This window comes from Anoplophora glabripennis, unplaced genomic scaffold (genome assembly GCF_000390285.2).
Source record: "Anoplophora glabripennis isolate ALB-LARVAE unplaced genomic scaffold, Agla_2.0 scaffold785, whole genome shotgun sequence".
Taxonomy (NCBI): domain Eukaryota; kingdom Metazoa; phylum Arthropoda; class Insecta; order Coleoptera; family Cerambycidae; genus Anoplophora; species Anoplophora glabripennis.
The window spans coordinates 23,590-45,359 of record NW_019416862.1 but is presented as its reverse complement, the minus strand read 5'-3'; the positions used below and the strand labels follow the sequence as shown (position 1 = coordinate 45,359).

Genomic DNA, 21,770 nt, shown 5'->3' with positions numbered 1-21,770 from the left:
TTTGCAGAATACATTTTTACAGACATCATATGCCAAATATTAACCAGTAGGTAAAATTCTTGGCCAGGATATTGAAATCCGATAATGATTAACACCAAGGTGCTTCGACAAGGCTACATCTTCCTTATACTTATTGTAAAAAACGCATGCTATACCATCTTCATTCGATCCACCAAGTAACAGGATGAAAGTAGAATTCTATTAAATATATGAAATATACAGGGCATTTCATGATACACTATACATCTGTAACGAACAGGGCAACGGGTCAGTACGGAATGGCCGCTTAAATACTGGACCAAAATTTGTGAATATACAGGGTGATTCTCTAATTATCATAAATATTTACTCTATTTTTTGTCACAGATGACAAAATACCCGAAAAATAAAGAAAAATAAAACGAAAATTATGCCACAAGATAAATATTTGCGTTGAATGCCAATAGTCTTATGTAGACAAAATTTTTATATTTCACGACCATACTGCGAAAATTTCTATATTTTTGTATCTTCTCTGAAAAGTTCACCGTATATATTTTTATATGAGATTTTCTTATTTTTTTCTTCACAAACTTTTAATCAGCTTTTGAGTATGAGAATAATTTGAGCTAACATTTTTTGTTTTCCAATTTTTTATTAATAATAGCACGCCGTTTTACTGTAATTTTCTACACATTGCAAAATTAAAAGGCCAGGCTTTAACGAACACATTAATTTTCACTTTCTGCATTTGAAAAGTTATCTTTACTATTTCAAATAACATGTTGAAAGTATATGAATCATTGACAAATTGATTTTTTATTCATACTCTCTCTTTTTGTCTGTTTTGGCAATGAGAACAGTAGAAGGCATTTTTTTTGTATTTTCGGTCTTTACTAATATCATGACTTCTTGTGTAATTTTAACACAAAATTAAAAAAGTATAGATCCAAATGTTAAAATTAGATGTCCTATAATGTTATTTATTTAGTTAATCTGATTCTAAAATTGTTAATTAAAGTTTATTATATAAAACTTAAAATAATTATTTTCCGTCTGAGAAAAAAGCTTTAAATGCCCTATTCTGCAGTGATGTAGAAATAATACATTTTAAATTCTATCTACACTAAAAGTTTTTCAACTGTTTTGTGCAAATATGCAGGAAAAAGCGTTTTCGATATGAATAAAAATATTTCGTTATGGACCTGCAAAAGTACAATAGAAAGTCGTGGTACTATTAACACTGATTTTAAGTATTGAAATGTTGGTTATAATTGTTTTTCTTGTAGAATAGTATTGAAAACCTAATTAAAAATTGGTGCAAATTTTAACCGACGACCCCCCCAAAAACGACCCCTCTGGTCAAAATTTTTGAAAAATTTTATGATGATCTATTTCGGAAATATTAAAAAAAAATAATTTTTTGGGGCCCCAATTATTGGAGCGTAGCTCCCTTAAGGAAGCATTTCTCGACCAATATTTATATGAAATAATATTCTTATTTTTGGCAATAGAATCAAGTGGTAAATTATTGGACACTAATTGTGAGTCACACTGTATAAATATTATATACAGGGTCAGTCATTAATAATGCTTAATGGCAGATTGTTAACGTCAAAATATACCGATTGAGCCAAACATGTCTTAATCAATTGTTACTCCTGTTCGTTCTACAGGGTGTTAAAGTTGAAAAAATATTTTCGATTTTTTGATATATTTTAAGTATGTATGGACCGATTGTTTTGAAAATTAGTACGTTTTTGGGGTGGTAAATACGAATATGTAAATAGTGTTGAGGTTACGTCTAGGGGGCGCTAGTTATACTGTCCTATCAGTGTAAAAATATGTCTAACTTTTTGTATTTTACAATTTTGAATATTTTTACTAGAAATTAATGATCTATTCCCGCCGAATCTCAAAAACTTAAAATGTCTGTAACTCGAAAATGGTTGAATTTATCGATTTGTAACAAGTATACTTTTTTTATATAGAATTGAACGTAGTTCAATAATTTCTAGTTAAAAAATTCAAAATTGTAGAATATAAAAGTTAGACATATTTTTACATTGATAGGGCAGTATAATTAACGCCCGCTAGTCATTATTAACGACTCACCCTGTAGGTATATTGAAATGAATGGGAATAGTACAAAAAGTAGTAGGCAAATAGAAAAACTTTTAATAAACGAGTAAATGTATGATTATAAATAATGACACCTATAGAATGATGGATATTAAAATAAATAATGAATTTTAAATAAATAGTTAATTTTATTAAAGTAAAAGGATTTTACAATTTTTGTTATGTAATAATAAGTAAATAAGGTACAAATTAAAGCAGTGNCCATACGCGGCCATTTTGTTTGGACTTCATTTGTTTTTCTACTATCATTATTGAAAAATTCATAGTCGTGCAACTTTTATATTTCACATTTTTTTATAACTTAAAACAAAAAAGTTAAAGGGGAGTCAAAATATAGTGAATCACCCTGTACCTAATAATGAAAAATTTTTTATTCCTTCTTATTTATTGATTTTATCTAAAGCTATATTTTAAGCTGCTTGTAAAAAAGTATATTTGCTAACTGAAAAAAGTCAGTACCTATATTTAGTCTCCCTCTAAAAACCAACTTCAGGCCGTCACTACTTTTTTGCTGTTACCTACTTTTGCAGAATACATTTTTACAGACATCATATGCCAAATATTAACCAGTAGGTAAAATTCTTGGCCAGGATATTGAAATCCGATAATGATTAACACCAAGGTGCTTCGACAAGGCTACATCTTCCTTATACTTATTGTAAAAAACGCATGCTATACCATCTTCATTCGATCCACCAAGTAACAGGATGAAAGTAGAATTCTATTAAATATATGAAATATACAGGGCATTTCATGATACACTATACATCTGTAACGAACAGGGCAACGGGTCAGTACGGAATGGCCGCTTAAATACTGGACCAAAATTTGTGAATATACAGGGTGATTCTCTAATTATCATAAATATTTACTCTATTTTTTGTCACAGATGACAAAATACCCGAAAAATAAAGAAAAATAAAACGAAAATTATGCCACAAGATAAATATTTGCGTTGAATGCCAATAGTCTTATGTAGACAAAATTTTTATATTTCACGACCATACTGCGAAAATTTCTATATTTTTGTATCTTCTCTGAAAAGTTCACCGTATATATTTTTATATGAGATTTTCTTATTTTTTTCTTCACAAACTTTTAATCAGCTTTTGAGTATGAGAATAATTTGAGCTAACATTTTTTGTTTTCCAATTTTTTATTAATAATAGCACGCCGTTTTACTGTAATTTTCTACACATTGCAAAATTAAAAGGCCAGGCTTTAACGAACACATTAATTTTCACTTTCTGCATTTGAAAAGTTATCTTTACTATTTCAAATAACATGTTGAAAGTATATGAATCATTGACAAATTGATTTTTTATTCATACTCTCTCTTTTTGTCTGTTTTGGCAATGAGAACAGTAGAAGGNGGCATGAGCTTTAAGAATATTATGGTATTCCAGATCCACAGTACAGATCCACCTGTGCCATACCCGGCTAAACAATACTGCTTGGGCTCGTTAAAAGTCAACTAATACGTCACCGAATAGCTCGAAGCATAGCCTTGCATAGTCCGCGTAAGCATCTATTATGAAGTCATTAGGCTAATCGCCGATATCTTGTAACAGCTGAGGTAGATCCCAGTGATATATAGTTCTTAGGGGTTCGATATTGTTGTCTTTTAGTTCTTTAATTAAGTTTTTGTAATAAGCAACGCCAGGAAGATTAACTTTGTTTGTGAACCCTAGAAACAGTAGTTTCGTTACTAATTATTATTAAAAATTACAAAAGAAATGACCACATTTTCTGCCTGAAGTGATGTAAACTGCAATTTTAGTATTGAAAAATGTTGATATCAAAAATGTTAATAAACCCTCATAAAAAGGACCAACTAGAAGATGTTTTTTTTATTCAATAGGAATTTTACAAATCTAAAGAAGCCTGCACTTAAGAGTTAGATTAATACTTATCGCCGTTAAAGGGGAAACAATAGTAGCTTGATCTGATAATATAAATCAGTATGTGGATCAGCTGATGTCTTTTGTCTTCGTTTATTTATAAACGTGAAAGGTACACGGTCTCTTTATTTTGATCGTGATTAATTTTAAAGGATAATCCTCATAGATTAAAAATTTAAAAACAAAACTTTATTAGCTGATTTATATGACTTCTTTCTGCCAGTGGCGGTTTTTCAGGGGAGACAAGGAAGCTAAGCCTCTTCAAAACATTTTAAAAAATGGTTCTTATTTTTTATTTTCAATTTTTAAACCCAAGTATTTTATTTTTCTATCAACAACATGGACTATGCTTCATTAATAAATCAATGTTGTCTATGGCGGAGGCTATGCTCCTCTGTGATTCCTCTATAGGTAACTTTTTAATTTTCGTTAAACGAAACAGCGGGTTTAAATAATTTTTATTTCGATGGAGTTTTGACAATACGATTAATTATTTTATTTAAACTATTAATTCTCGTTTCGTTTTATTTATGCACTTTTTTGTTTTGAGAGTTATAAAAAAATGTGAAATATAAAAGTTGCACGAGTTTTTATGAATTTTTCGAAAATGATAATAAAAAAACAAATGAAGTCCAAACAAAATGGGCACGGATGTTAACTTTGTTAACTTAAATGGAGCGCCCTGTATATTTTTACATATTTGGATAGAACGTTCCCTGTCGAGCATAGTCATGTAGGGTTTGTTGGGTCCATCGCTAACAATAAGCGAGATACTATTAAAAAACGAAAAGAAGGTTTTTTATTAAGAAAATAAGACATCTTGTTAAACCTTTTTCAGGCATTTCTGCCTTTTTCCAATTACGTAAGGATTATCATATTTTGACAGATCAGACATTGATATGGTCCAAAATGCGTATAGGTATTTTAACTAAATCTCACTAAATGGGCCGTGAGATGCCTAATTACTCATGGACAATAGGCCGTGACAATGACAGGTAATGTCATGACAACATTGTTATTGTTTGACAGTTTGTATTATTATTTAATTAAAATGGGTTACACAGAAGTAGAAAATAGAAATATTATAGGAATTAAAATAGAGCAAAGGTCTTCTCCATACTCTATTTTAATTCTAAATAATTTTCTACTTCTGTGTAACTTATTTTAATTAAATAATAATACATAATATCAATCAATAACAATGTTGTCAAGACATTATTACCTGTCACTGTCACGACCTACCATATAATGTCCATGAGTAATTAGACCTCTCACGGCCTAATTAGTGAGATTTCGTTACATTACGTATACGCATTTTGGACCGTATCAATGTGCGATATATCAAAATATATTATAACTAAATCTGTAAATCCTTACGTAATTGTAAAAGAGGCAGAAATGTCTGAAAGAGGTCTAACAATTACAAGATGTATTATTTTCTTAATAAAAAATATTCTTTCCGTTTTTTTAAAGTTTCTTGCTTATTGTTACAATTGGACCCAACAAACCCTATATGGCTATGCTCGACAGGGAACGTGCTATCCAAATATGTATAAATATACAGAGTGTTCCATTTAACTTAACGAAGTTACCATCCGCGGCTATTTTGTTTGGACTTCATTTGTTTTTCTACTATCATTATTGAAAAATTCATAATCGTGCAACTTATATATTTCACATTTTTTTATAATTTACTATTTCAAATAACATGTTGAAAGTATATGAATCAATGACAAATTGATTTTTTATTCATACTCTCTCTTTTTGTCTGTTTTGGCAATGAGAACAGTAGAAGGTATTTTTTTTGTATTTTCGGTCTTTACTAATATCATGACTTCTTAGTGTAATTTTAACACAAAATTAAAAAAGTATAGATCCAAATGTTAAAATTAGATGTCCTATAATGTTATTTATTTAGTTAATCTGATTCTAAAATTGTTAATGAAAGTTTATTATATAAAACTTATAATAATTATTTTCCGTCTGAGAAAAAAGCTTTAAATGCCCTATTCTGCAGTGATGTAGAAATAATACATTTTAAATTCTATCTACACTAAAAGTTTTGCAACTGTTTTGTGCAAATATGCAGGAAAAAGCGTTTTCGATATGAATAAAAATATTTCGTTATGGACCTGCAAAAGTACAGTAGAAAGTCGTGGTACTATTAACACTGATTTTAAGTATTGAAATGTTGGTTATAATTGTTTTTCTTGTAGAATAGTATTGAAAACCTAATTAAAAATTGGTGCAAATTTTAACCGACGACCCCCCCAACTGAAACGCCTCTGGTCAAAATTTTTGAAAAATTTTATGATGATCTATTTCGGAAATATTAAAAAAAAATAATTTTTTGGGGTCCCAATTATTGGAGCGTAGCTCCCTTAAGGAAGCATTTCTCGACCAATATTTATATGAAATAATATTCTTATTTTTGGCAATAGAATCAAGTGGTAAATTATTGGACACTAATTATGAGACACACTGTATAAATATTATATACAGGTTCAGTCATTAATAATGCTTAATGGCAGATTGTTAACGTCAAAATATACCGATTGAGCCAAACATGTCTTAATCAATTGTTGCTCCTGTTCGTTCTACAGGGTGTTAAAGTTGAAAAAATATTTTCGATTTTTTGATATATTTTAAGTATGTATGGACCGATTGTTTTGAAAATTTGTAGTTCTGCGTTTTTTGGGGTGGTAAATACGAATATGTAAATAGTGTTGAGGTTACGTCTAGGGGGCGCTAGTTATACTGTCCTATCAGTGTAAAAATATGTCTAACTTTTTGTATTTTACAATTTGGATTTTTTTTACTAGAAATTATTGAACTATTCCCGCCGAATCTCAAAATCTTAAAATGTCTGTAAGTCGAAAACGGTTGAATTTATCGATTTGTAACAAGTATACTTTTTTTTATTTAGAATTGAACGTAGTTCAATAATTTCTAGTTAAAAAATTCAAAATTGTAAAATATAAAAAGTTAGACATATTTTTACATTGACAGGTCAGTATAACTAGCGCTCCCTAGTCATTATTAACGACTCTCCCTGTAGGTATATTGAAATGAATGGAAATAGTACAAGCATAAAATAGAAATTTATCATGTAAAGGGATACAAAAATTAGTAGGCAAATAGAAAAACTTTTAATAAACGAGTAAATGTATGATTATAAATAATGACACCTATAGAATGATGGATATTAAAATAAATAATGAATTTTAAATAAATAGTTAATTTTATTAAAGTAAAAGGATTTTACAATTTTTGTTATGTAATAATAAGTAAATAAGGTACAAATTAAAGCAGTGGAGAAATCTTTTTACGGAAAACGGAAAAAGAAAAATAGGTGGTTTTTGACGGGAGAAGAAAAAATAAATGACAATTAAAAAAACGTTTAAAGGAAATGGATATACCTAATTTATAGTTAAAAAGCAAATAATTTATAAGAAGAGAGAATACAATAAATACATAAGGCAAGGTGTTTGGAAAAGTTTATACAAAATTTAAGGAGGTGAAAGTAGAGCCAAAAATAATAAAAAAAGTTGCTCCGTTACTGAGATATGGCCCTCCAAAGGAGTCTTATCATCTGGATATTTTTTAAAATAAGTTTCTTTCTGATTAAGATACTGGAAGGAAAATTGTAGGTAATAATCATATCATAAGGGTCTTTAACTATCATAAATTTCATCAAAATCAGTTATAAATAAGGATACTTTCCTAAATATTCTTAACAGAAATTTTTCGAATTATTTTTATTCCTTTGAACTATCAAGCAAATAATATTATTTTTTAATGAATTTGACTTTTTTGAAACAAAAATTTCCCTACTTTATTTTTTCGAATTCTGCGTAGTTTAGTCGGAAATAATTATTTTTTAAATAATGTATGTCTCAGAACAGTAACTTTTTTTTAACAGTTTCACATAGTAGGCATTTTTCATGGTGACAGTTTCCTTGCAATGATACTAAGGATTGTCACTTTCACGTGCTATCTTTTAAATTCTTACGTTTCTCAATTGCCATATTTGTACATAAATCTGATATTTTATTTTGAAACGAAAATCTTTTATCTCTGCTCTTTGGTTCTGATATTAAATTATTGTCACGTGCACATTACATTTTTTTAACTATCAAATTCATTTGCAAAAATATAAATAATCTTTAGAAATTTTATTTTTCGTTTTTATAATATTCTGCCCTGTATACTAAACTTCTTTCTGTAACTATTAGCCCACAAAATGAAGTAAAATCCATTTTGTGGCCATGTAGCTAATTTAAATAATTTTAATCCTATTTTTAATAAATCTTATCAAATGAAGCCAAATAATTTTAGAATTTGTTTGAATTAGCGCAGTTCCTTTAAAATAGAATCAAAAAGTATTATGAAAATTTTACACTTGTAGCCAATCAAATGATTTAAAATATTACCATGACAAAGAAAAAAATATCCCCATATTTTTCTGTTGTTGGTTATCCTAGACAAAAATTACACTGCAAATTTTCAACTGTATTTTGTAGCCGTTCGAATATAGGATTCTTCGATTTGGATTAATTTTTAAAATATTCTTGTCCCCGAAAAAATTTCCGAATACAATTTAGTGATATTATTAGTGAAAATTATTAGGCATATTATAATAGAAACATACTTTCCAGGTCAAATTGATACTTTGAGTATTTATAANAAATAAATGACAATTAAAAAAACGTTTAAAGGAAATGGATATACCTAATTTATAGTTAAAAAGCAAATAATTTATAAGAAGAGAGAATACAATAAATACATAAGGCAAGGTGTTTGGAAAAGTTTATACAAAATTTAAGGAGGTGAAAGTAGAGCCAAAGATAATAAAAAAAGTTGCTCCGTTACTGAGATATGGCCCTCCAAAGGAGTCTTATCATCTGGATATTTTTTAAAATAAGTTTCTTTCTGATTAAGATACTGGAAGGAAAATTGTAGGTAATAATCATATCATAAGAGTCTTTAACTATCATAAATTTTATCAAAATCAGTTATAAATAAGGATACTTTTCTAAATATTCTTAACACAAATTTATCGAATTATTTTTATTCCTTTGAACTATCAAGCAAATAATATTACTTTTTAATGAATTAGACTTTTTTTAAGTAAAATGCCCCTACTTTTTTTCAAATTCTGTGTAGTTTAGTTAGAAATAATAATTTTTTAAATATTGTCCGGCTCAGAACAGTAACTTTTTTTTAACAGTTTCACATAGTAGGCATTTTTCATGGTGACAGATTCCTTGCAATGATACTAAGGATCATCTTTGTACATAAATCTGATATTTTATTTTGAAACGAAAATCTTTACTTTTATCTCTGCTCTTTGGTTCTGATATTAAATTATTGTCACGTGCACATTACATTTTTTTAACTATCAAATTCATTTGCAAAAAATATAAGTAATCATTGGAAATTTTATTTTTCGTTTTTATAATATTCTGCCCTGTATACTACACTTCTTTCTGTAACTATCAGCCCACAAAATGGAGTAAAATCCATTTTGTGGCTATGTAGCTAATTTAAACAATTTTAATTATTTTTTTAATAAATCTTATCAAATGAAGACAAATAATTTTAGAATTTGTTTGAATTAGCGTAATTCCTTTAAAATAGAATCAAAACGTATTATGAAAATTTTACACTTGTAGCCAATCAAATGATTTTAAAATATTACCATGACAGAAAAAAATATCCCCATATTTTTCAACTCTATTTTGTAGCCATTCGAATATAGGATTCTTCGATTTGGATTAATTTTTAAAATATTCTTGTCCCCGAAAAAATTTCCGAATACAATTTAGTGATATTATTAGTGAAAATTATTATGCATATTATAATAGAAACATACTTTCCAGGTCAAATTGATACTTTGAATATTTATAAATTTTTTGCACATATTAATCAAATTAATTAAATTTGAAATTTTACTTTGACTTCATATGTTAAAGGTTGCTAAGCACATTTAAAGGTATATCTATTATAATGCTTTCATAATATTGTAGTATCCCTAAACTGTAAAGTAAATAAATAAATAAAATAATTGCAGGAATTTTGTGTATTATATTCTACTTTCATAATTTTTCTAAAATTTTACAACTGATGGATTTTTGTAATTAAAAAAATATTGTGATTTTCTTTCGTTTCATTAGAAAATAACTATAAAACAAGATATTTAAACATTTGCTTATGCCTCACAGGTGTCTACTAAACAATGGGTCTCAACAACTTTCTTGTAGTAAGCCGCAGATGATTTAGGCGTTCTAGTCCTATTAATGTTGTCGAAGTCTACAAGGAAGAGGCCGAATTTTTGCCTGAAAAAAAGAATGAGTTATATTAGGTAAAATATTATTTACACATTGTTGATTTAGGAAATTAGAATAAAAATGATTGGATTTAAATTTTATAAAGATGTTTTATAAAATAAATGGCATTTTATTATTTAAATTTAATATATTGAGAAATGTAATATAGTTTTGGGTGCACTGACAGAAATAATCGGAAATAGGTAGATTTAAAACATTTTTAATTATTATTATAACTGTAATATTCATATACTATAGACAGTGTGTGGTTTTGAAGTATTTCATGTTCATTATCATTATCATGTTCATGTTCATTATCATCATCATTATCATGTTTTAAGCAACTTACGTATAACCCCCAAGCCATTCGAAGTTATCCATAAGACTCCATGCAGTGTAGCCAATTACATTCACTCCATCTTCCATAGCACTTCTTACATTGCTGAGATAATCCTACAATTGATCAGTGTCGATTAAATAAATTCAAAAGAAAAGAAAGAAAGAAAAAAAGAAATATTTTGTTTAGTACATTTTAGAGAAGAAGAGTTTGGCAAAATATCGACTTTCAACGATTTAGTATTATTAAGTAAAGGCAAGACATACACAATAAATATATTACCCTGTAGTAACGGACTCTCTGATCATCTTCTAAGGTGGAACCGTCATCTGCGATACCATTTTCTGTGATTATAATTTTTGGATTGTTGTATGTCTTCTTAAACCAGTTTAAAATTTTTCTCATTCCCCATGGGGTAACCTAGATTTATAAATAAAAGTATCTTATTAGAATTACAAAAATATTAATAAAAGTTTTAATAAATAATAATATCGTATGCATTTACATCATACATGGTTTAAAGTTTGATAATATTACATACAAATTGCATTTTATGGCTGTGATAACTTTTGGTACAAGCCTTTGTCAAAGGTTAACGATGTGGATGATTCGAGCACTTTTAAAGTAAAATGTTTGTTCTTGAATTTATCAATGATTAAGAGTTTAACATTTACGTTTAGTTCTAATTGATAAATCTACTTTTTTTATACTGCATGGTAATAAGAAAGTGAATTGGTTGTTAACTATATCTACCTATCTCATGTATAAAAGTAATTGGTTTATTGTTTAATTTTTGTAATCCATTATTAAAAAAAATACCTTCAACCAAGAAGCGGAGCATGACTCCCAATCATCTGATTGGTAGTTTTTAACACCTAAATCGTAATTGTAATTTGGTTCTCCGATTGGTACTTCGTCCATAGCTTCTGCTATGGACGAAGTATACATATTGATACCCATGAAATCGAAAGTGCCGCTAATGTAGGCGATTTCTTCGTCGGTGAATGCTGGAAGACGGGACTGGTTGAAGCCTTCAGCTAAACTACGTTCTGCAATGCGGGTCTTCATTATTTCTGGGTAGTCGCTGTTGTAAATAGCATTTGCGTACCATCCATACTAAAAAGATATTTGATCAATTAATGTATATTGCAGATATTTAAAATGTTTAATTTGATAAAAGTGAATTAGCAAGCTGACTGCGTGTGAACATTTGAACAAGCTTTAGTTGAAAATCAAGTCCAATTCGATCTTTATCAACTACTTAAATAAGCGGACTTGACCCATTCCACAAGTACCCCTAAAGTATTAATATTAGTACAGTCCTTTGTAAACAGATTAAAACAAATATGAATAAAAAAATTCTTCCATTTTTTATAAATGTTTGAGTTCATTAATACTCAATACCTTGAATAAATCGATGTGGCTAAAATTACTTCCTTAGTATTCATTTTTTTTAATCCATTCTAAACATACATTTCTTATAGGAAAATAGACAACCAACTGCATTCCAACTGTTGCAGTTGAAATTACTCCTTTTCCCCTCCTTGGTAAAGCACACATTACTGTTTAAAATAACGAATTCTTAAACCTTTTCAAAGGGTCAGATGAACTGGCTTAAATGAACCAGTTACTTCAAAACTGAGGTATAATCTACCAATAATTGGTCCTTCTAAGGACTAGTTGCTTTAAAATTACGTGGCTTACATTTTGCATTGGTGACTTGATTTGTGGCTGGCCATAAATAAATTGTTTATAAATCTTATGAAACACGGGATAAGTTACAAATAAATGGACCATTTTCGGAAAATTAACTAAATTTTGAAACGTATTTTTAACAGTTTTTATAAAATTCTTTTGAATTTCTTTATATGGAAAAACTGAGAAATATATTTTTAACGAAAGATAAGTCTTGATGAAAGTCATTGCTAAAAATTTCCCTTAATAAAAATTAATAATTGCGATGGTACGGATGTGGTATAAGGTGAAGGTAGAAGGAATATGTGCAGCAGTAGCCATTATGTTTCTACTTTTTTTTTGTAAATATGGTTAGTATTTCTTCAAAGCTATTTTTCTTTTTGCTTTTTTGAATCATATGACTTTACGATAAGGTTATCTCCAAAAAAACAAATATTATATTTGTTGTTTCTATAGCCATATAATTGCTTGAACTTACAATGAATTGTAATGCTCTTTCAGCAGCAGCTATATCTTCTTCACTGTCAGATGCGGGTTCCTCCCAACCAACAGGAATAGTGATTGATACTTGCCCTGATATTTTAAAAATACCAAAATTAATAACAAAAAAGAAATAATAAAGTGTAATTACAAACGATAGGGTAAACTAAAACTTATTTTAGTGAAGATAAAATAAGAATTCCCCATCGTTTCTATTGAATAATGGAATTCCATTTAAATATTTTAAGTACTCATCAAAATATATAGTTTTATAATTACGGTTGGTTTGTCTTCTATTATTTGTCTACATTACTATGGTATTATGTTTTTTCAGTTAATTCAAATAATATTTGTTTTGTTAATTCGAATTTTAAAAACTACCTGCTTAATGATTACTCATCTACATATAACTTTTGAAGCGACTATTTCTTAGAGAGAAAAAAACTAATAAACTAGATGTCCTTTCTCAATGCAATTAAATAATATGTACCATTCTGTGTAGCTCTGAATTCTTGGTCATATATATGCCAAGTTCTAGCATGAGCCTTGAGTACATGATGAGTACATATATATTCTCCTATTCCTGGCGATGCAATTCGTGGGGGAAAATACCCTTGACCATAACCTACTAGGCAAGTTTGTATGGGTTCGTTAAATGTCAACCAGTATTTTACGTTGTCTCCAAAGAGTTCGAAATTTAGTCTAGCGTATTCAGCGAAAGCTTCTACCATGACCTCGCTTGTCCATCCTCCTAAGTCCTGCAAGGGTTGCGGCAGATCCCAGTGGTATATGGTGATCAGGGGCTCGATGCCGTTGTCTTTTAGTTCTTTGATTAGGTTCTTGTAGTACGTCACTCCGGGAAGATTAATTTTGTTTACAAACCCTAGAAATTACAACACTATTTGTATATTTGATCCAAACAAGCATTAATGAGAATAAGATAACTCTACCAAATGTAACTAGGTACATCTCTAATAAAGTCATTGAAATGAAAGTTGTAATAATATTTGTTGAGCAAGCTTTAATAAAAATACAGTTTGTACTTCTCGCAAGTTATTAAAAATTAGAACCTATAATTTGTGAAATGGTATATAAGCCAATTTTCTTTATCTCTAGAAAAAAGGAAAAATTTTAAATTTTTTTGTAAATTTTGTTGTGTGAAAATGAGGAGAATTTTTTTAGGATTATGTGTCCAGCATATTAAAAGGATATGATAAAAACATAAAGGAAGTAGATACTGTTATGAAAAAGATAAATCCCTTAAATTCTATAAAGTAAACAGGTCTTTTCCAAAATGGGTATTTCTAGTGAGGCCATTTATTGGCAGCTACATGCATCAGAAAGGTAGATTCTTCACTGATGTACTGTCAAAATTTCATGACATTTGGACGAATAGAAATGGGAGTTATTGGGCTTTTTTTCGCGAGTGAAGTCGTATGTGTAGTATAAGTGAAAGAAGAGATTTAAACTACCATATGACAATTAAGATCAAAAGAGATAGAAATAGTAACTAAAAGTCAGATATTCACCAATATTCAGTCGCGAAAAAAAGCCTATTGTGTCTCATGTGACAATATGTCATCGATACAAAAACGAGAATCAAACAAAGAGCTAATATTAGGTTTTATTTTAAACTTGGTAAAACATTTAGCGAAACGATTCAATTGATGAACCAAGTTTACGGTGGTGATTGTTTTTCCCTTGACAGAGACCATGGCATATGTCATGTTTGATAACAATGGGGAGGACATAAATGATGAGCAACATGTTAGTCAACCGAAATCCGTGATCACCGCATATTCCTTCAAAACTGTGCGCGAATTCATCAAAGATCAGCCAAAATAATCTTCACTGAAATTCATGAAACTGCAATTGAGCGTCTCGAAAACATCAATTTATCACATTTTGCTACCGAAATGTGTGTGCACAAGTTGACTGAGGACCAAAAATTTTCTCAGAATTCAACATTCGGAGGACATCATCAAGGAGGCCCAAAAGGACAAAAAATTGTGACTGGTAATGAAACGTGGTGTTTTCAAATTGAGAAGGAAACCAAGCGCCAAAGTGCCGAGTGGAAGACGCCAGACGAGCGGAGAATATTACGCAGAAATTGGCGTTTGTTACACGATAATGCGCCATCTCATTGATCAACACTTGTGACCGAATTTTTGACAAAAAATAGCATTTTAGCTGTCATCCGCTCCCCGTATTCGCCTGATTTGGCACCGTGTGACTTTCACTTTTCGGAAAAATACGTTTGTCGGAATGCGTTTTGTATAGAAGCCATCTAAAAGATTGTATCGACATGCGACATCCTGAAGGACATCTCGGACGACGATCTAGAATGCGCTTTCGACATAATTTTGCAAATTGCTGTATTGAGTCGGAAGGGGACTATTTTGAGTAAAATAAACCAGTTTTGTCAAAAAAATTTCTTGTTCTACTTTTAAAAATTTCTGTACTTTGAAACGCATCTTGTATGTGTAATATGTTTACAACATGTTACAATGTGACTCGCATGAAGAAGATTGCTTCTTATAACGTGTTTTTTATGGATATAAAAATTATTCAAGCCTTTACATATATTTAGAATATTTTGTAACATATCGTGAAACTTCCGGTTATCTATATGAAACCTAAATATAAAAATTTGCACATGCCTGATTTGGGTAAGAAGCTTTTAATAAACCCAATTTAATTAGTTTTTATTTGAATTCTCAATAACAAGAACCATGTATAATCTTTAACAAAATGAATTAATTTTTGCAGTCTTAAACGGTGTACCTTAGATTTATCTAATTTATGAATGTCAATATTATGTCCAAATATTTCGAATAGTTTTTCAATATGTTCATAGTGTAAAGGTTGATGGATCTTTCTTACAATAAAAACAATATAATTAAAATGTGCTATTAATGAAAGTGTATTTTGCCATACACAATAAAAAGAAATTAGTAAATTTTCACTCAGAATCTAGAATTGAATTCCGTTGTTAAAATGCCCAATTATGTTGAAAAAATTACACTATTTGTCGAGTAACGTTCAGTCAACTATTTGGTAACACTGAATAACTTTTCAGTTATCTTGCTAAACTGTGTGTTGCTAAATTGGTATACCTGTAGATACTTAATAGTAAATCATTCTTGGTTACAACTAAGTTTCGTTGTTTGACAACAGGGTCCAAACTGCGAGTCGGCATCTGTTCGTACATAATTTTGTGCCCCCTACTTAGAAAGCGTAATATTAACAAGGAATGGAGTGATTTTTACACAGTATGTTCTCATTTTCACATATTTTAGTTCTTTTAATTAAAAATTGTGTTAATAAGGTCATTTATTTGTCAAAATCTTAAATTCAATAAAAATTTAACACCAAAGCAATTTTACTCATAAATAACATTAAAACACTATTATTTTCCACTGTGTACCTTTCTTACTCTTAAAGCTAGATCTATCAGTATTTAAATAATTCCTACCCGAATAGCGAGATTATCATAGACTTATTCTAAATTTTAAAAATAATTACTCAAATCAAAAATGGAACATATCCTTTGTTAGCAGCAAAATAGCCAATGGTGTCGAAACCCTAGGGTTTCCACTATCTTCCTCACTGATTGGCATGTTTGTACCTAAACTAATTCAGTAGATTTTTGTACATAATCAAGTTTCATCATCTACGTCAAACATCTTTTACATTTTAGGTCCTAATTTTTTTAAGGTTAGGTTTTTTACCATTCGGGCGCCAATTTCTAATGTACAATTTTATTTTCTAAAAATAATGTACTCTAGCTAGAACTTCCTAATGTGGACGGTTTTCGAGAAAAATGGCTTTTAATTGAACTCTTACAAAAAGTAGGTGTATAAAAATAAGTGACTTTTCTCAAAGTAGGCTTATGTCAAAACTTATTGATGGATGTCTCATAAACAACGCATACATTCTCAGTAATATTTTAAACTCTAATTAACTTATCAAAATTTTAGTGATTGTTAGTGACTGTAGTTAGTAATGACTAATTACAGTCACTAAAATTTTGATATAAGGTTAATTAGTTTAAAATATTACTAGGAATGTATGCGTTGTTTATGAGACTTCCATCAATAAGTTCTGACATAAGCCTACTTTGAGAAAAGGTATTTATTTTATACATCGTAATATTGTAAGAGTTCAATTAAAAGCCTTTTTTCTCGAAAACCGTCCACATTAGGAAGTTTTAACAAGAGAACATTATTTTTAGAAAATAAAATTGTACATTAGAAATTGGAGACTGAATGAAAAACCTAACCTCAAAAAAAATTAGAAATTAAAATGTAATACGAATGTAGCATAACTAGCGCCCTCTATAAAATACAAAAATAATTAGTCCAGCGTATTTGGCGTTCTTAAAAACCCCGGAATATAAAATTTCATAAAAAAATTTATTTTGTCGCTCTGTATCTCGAAAACAAGAGGAGATAGGCATATAGTTCATAAGACAAAAAATTCTTATTTTTTGTCGTACTATCATCCCCCGAATTTACGGGAGGTCTTTCTGAAACACGCTGTATATACTTACCTAATTAAACATAAACGCAAAAGCCACACAAAATATAGAAAAGTAAATGAAGATAGTTTTCATTTGATCTATGCACGGCGATGAATAAAAATAAACGTAACTGTTAAAATAAATAAAATACCTGTAGGAAGTATCCTTGACCAGGATAGAGAAAATCGATAAAAATCAACACCTAATTCTTTCAACATAGCCACGTCTTCTTTGTACTTGTGATAAGAATCACAAGCTACATCACCTGTGTCATTATTAGCAATTAATTCAGGATAAGAGTGCGTAAAGCGATCCCAAATATTTTCACCTTTGCCATCTTCATCCCATGCACCTAAAATAAGAGATTTGTTTTTTAACTAGAAAAACTTGGAAATATTCATATAATCTTCTATTTCACTTTTCGTAAGGTTTCAGTGTCCATATCCTATTTTAATTATTTCGTTTGACTATTATACAAACATTCTAAAATGAAATGAATTTGTGTGTACACATTTGTCTCATATTCAAAAATAGATAAAATAAAAAGATTTGATCGCCTCAATGTTTTTTTCTTAACTTCCAGAAGCAGTTTCTTAGTGACTAATAAGTATCAAATCAGCTCAAAATTTAAATGCTTGTAATAACCATAAATAAAAATTATCAGACGGTAGTTACAGGATATATAAATCTAAAAATATTTATTTCATATTTCTTTTCTCATAGCCAACTAATCTTATAATAATAAAACTTACCCTCTACTTGATAGGAAGCTGTGGCTGCACCAAACAGGAAGTCTTCAGGAAAAAACTTATTATTAGTCTCATCCTGTGCTATGCTAAAAAATTAATATGAAATTTATCGATGACTTGAGCTCCCAGAACATTTTAAACTATATCTTCTAGAAATAGTTTCTGACGATTTTTATTGGCTATCTCTAAAGTTTCAGGATGAAACATACGTGCAACGTATTCTCAACATTATTATTCTACTTTAAAAATATTCAACCTTTAAATATTTGAATATTCATTACTATTCCATTTAATTATCCAAGCAAATGATATTTCAATGTGAGAATTTTAAATATAGCAGCTATATTTTTGAACTTCTAGGATTCAGACGGTTGTGGTTTGTTTACCGAACAAGCAGTAGTGCCTCAGAAGGAGACTGTTCTAAACTCACCTAATTGCAATCAAACAGCAAAATATAAAACCCCTGAGAGACATGACTGATGCTATTAAATGTTTTAGAATGTGGCTTATATATATGTGTTCACATTAATTTGTTACAAATACAATTTTACAAGTGCTTTTAGTTTCAAGTAGCTTTTATCCATGAAATGATAAATTATTCTTAAAAGCGTAAAAATATGGAGTGTCTGAATTATGTACAAAATGACATATTTTATAAGTATTGAAATCGATCGAATTGAATTGATTATCAAAAAACTATAGGCTAACGAGTGAATTATAGAGTAAGGACAATAAATAGAGAGCAAGTTTAGCAAAGTGATGTAGAATAATGCTTGTTCTAACACGTAATTTATAAAATTTAAATAGATGCTAGAGGTGTTAATCAACACTTGATTAGTTTTGTATAGAAAATTATACATACCGTTCAGTTTATTATTATTATTTTGAAAGTATTAATATAAATCTATAATAATTCACAATCTGCAAAAAAGACTGAAAAACTACATTTTCAGAAGAGTTACCTGCTGAACAATTGTCAGCCTTACATACATCACTATTAACTAAGAATAAAACTAATTCAATAGAGAAACACAAAAAAAAAGAAAAATTAAACAAATTTTCAATTAACTTAATATTAAGCATTCCTCCGCATCAGAGATAAGGAAAATATGAGAGTATAGAGTAGTTATGTTAGAGTATAGGAGAATATAAAAGAACTTTTGTTTACTTTATCTTTAAATTGAGAAATTGGCAATGATTTAATACCAGCAGTCAAACTGTTATAAAGGTAATATACAGGGTGGCCAAATGAAAACGAAACAGATCCATTTTCAGGAACTGCGTCAATATTGTAGAAAATCCTTTGACCCGTCGATTTTAGATTAAAGGGATTCTTTGCTGGTATTTTTGACTCCGCCACTTTCATCCCCAAGCAAGGGTAAGCATCACCCCAAATTATTTAAATGGCATTGGGGGTAGAGTAATATTTCTTTGGAAAGCTCTTACAATTCTCTTTACAACAGACTTTAAATTTTATAATTCCGCCCAATACTAAATTTAAATTATGCTTAGTTGCTTACTTACTACTTAGTTGATTAAATGTTCAGACTGATGACCGCCCGCTTCCATACAAGAATATAGATTTTGTTCGAAACGTTCGCGCACATTCCGAAGCATTTCCGTAGTGATTCGACGGCATTCGTCGCCGATTCTTTGACGCAAATCTTCCAGCGACGCTGGCTGTGTTTTATATATTTTACATTTTAGGTATTCCCGGAAAAAGAAATCAAGGGGTGATAAATCCGGTGATCATGGAGGCCACTCAATGTTGCCTCTTCTCCCAATCCAATTCCGTAGAAAACGTTGGTCCAAATATGACGGACAATTAACGCATAATGCGGAGGAGCACCGTCCTGTTGAAAAATGAATGATTTACTAGGTAAAAAAAGGACCCACCAGCCGGTCACCGAAAATTCCAGCCCATACATTTTAATTTTTCCCGTTGCTGTGTATGCACCTCGTGAAAAACTCTTGGGTTTGAATTGGACCAATAGCAATTGTGACGATTTACCGTCCCGTTCAAGAAAAAACTGCATTCATCAGAAAAACAGATGTTAAAAAGGAACAGTGGATCGTTCCCTGCTCGCTCACTCATTATTTCGCGAAATTGAAAACGGCGGTCATAATCATTCTCATTAAGTTTCTGGACTAAATGTATTTTGTATGGATGGAATTTATTTTTCTTCAAAATGGTTTGTATGCTAGTTCGATTAATCCCAGACACAGATGCCAGCTGCCTCATACTTAATGTAGGATCAAGATGAACTTGTCCCAAAACTGCAACTTCACTAGCTTCATTAACTATAGGTTTTTCGATTTATCGTTTTTTATTGGCTACGTTCCCTGTCTCTTGAAATTTTTTTTACTAACTGTAGAACATACTTACTCCTGACATGTCGATCTTGATGTTCATTAAATGGCTGAGCTGTTCTATTCGCACATTTATTGTTCATAAAGTAAAGCGAAATGATATCTACCCTTTCCGCAATGGAATAAACCATAGTGTTTAATTTTCAAAAACACAATTAAATAAACTGCCAATNTTACGTTCATTGTGTGTGTATAGCATTCATTTCTGTTGTTTACAATTGTGTTTTTTTTACGAAAGTGATAACAAATCAAAAACCAATGTAACGCAAGAAATACTAAATTTATACCATTGGCCTACTTAACTCGAATGACTGACATTTTTTCCGTTACTAATTGTTTGTACATAAGTTTCAACTTTAAAATCAAAATTCTTAATAAGCATTGGACGGAATTATAAAATTTAAAGTATGTTGTAAAGCGAATTGTAAGAGCTTTCAAAAGAAATATTACTCAACACCCAATGCCATTTAAATATTTTGGGGTGATGCTTACCCTTGCTTGGGTGTGCAAGTGGCGGAGTCAAAAATACCAGCAAATAATGCCCCCCTTTAATCTAAAATCGACGAGTCTGAACGTTTTTCTACAATCTTGATGCAGTTCCTGAAAATAGTTCTGTTTCGTTTTCATTTGGCCACCCTGTATATTGTACGAAAATGATCTACGAAATATACTTGTCCTATGCGCTGGAGGTGAAATTATTGCTTTGAATCTGAGATTTAAGGTGTGAATATCAGTACGAAACTTTATTTTATTATATAGATAAAGAGGACATTTAGTAGTAATAATACTATGAAAAATAATTAATATTGACTTAAGAGAAGTAGATTACAAGTTTCGATGAGGGTACAACAACTTTAAATTTAAATAAGCCTTCTGCAAACATTTTGAATTGCGATTTTTAAAACGTAAATTTGTATCAATGTAAAACTCCAAGATTTTTTGCAACTTTAGAACATGATAATTTCATGGCAACTATATTTATATTAATGTTTTTTTCTACAAAACAACGATTTTTGCCAAACACTACAACTGTTGACTTGCTTGAATTAGATTATGTTTTCCAGATAATTGAATAAGTTTTTCCAATTCACTATCTATTGCCATAGTATAATCATTAAACTCAGAGGTAAAGAAGGAAATGTATATTTGAGTATCATAAGTATATGAATGAAATTTAACACGTTGTAAACAACAAATTATATGGCAAGTGTATATACTAAAAAGAAGTAGAGTATAGAGTTCTGTGGCACACCGCAAGTTATATAA

The 21,770-nt window shown here is 29.6% G+C and overlaps 1 protein-coding gene across 3 annotated transcripts in view; it reads right to left on the bottom strand.

Annotated features, from left to right (window-relative positions):
* LOC108912462 (myrosinase 1-like) overlaps positions 1-18,634 on the bottom strand; it is a 42,221-nt gene extending 23,587 nt beyond the window's left edge. Inside the window, exons 1-9 of one of the 3 annotated variants that reach the window (XM_023455574.1) lie at positions 18,565-18,634; positions 18,138-18,220; positions 17,537-17,737; positions 13,354-13,746; positions 12,862-12,956; positions 11,508-11,804; positions 10,971-11,108; positions 10,701-10,804; positions 10,087-10,360 (exon numbers count right to left, since the gene is read on the bottom strand). In XM_023455574.1, the coding sequence (XP_023311342.1) occupies positions 10,234-10,360; positions 10,701-10,804; positions 10,971-11,108; positions 11,508-11,804; positions 12,862-12,956; positions 13,354-13,746; positions 17,537-17,737; positions 18,138-18,220; positions 18,565-18,608 (1,482 nt within the window). In that variant the 5' untranslated portion in view covers positions 18,609-18,634 and the 3' untranslated portion in view covers positions 10,087-10,233. Of the gene's footprint in view, positions 1-10,086; positions 10,361-10,700; positions 10,805-10,970; positions 11,109-11,507; positions 11,805-12,861; positions 12,957-13,353; positions 13,747-17,536; positions 17,738-18,137; positions 18,221-18,564 lie in introns of those variants that run through there. The other 2 variants (XM_018717692.1, XM_018717691.1) reach the window with 2 other exon arrangements.
* Positions 18,635-21,770: the final 3,136 nt, after the last annotated feature.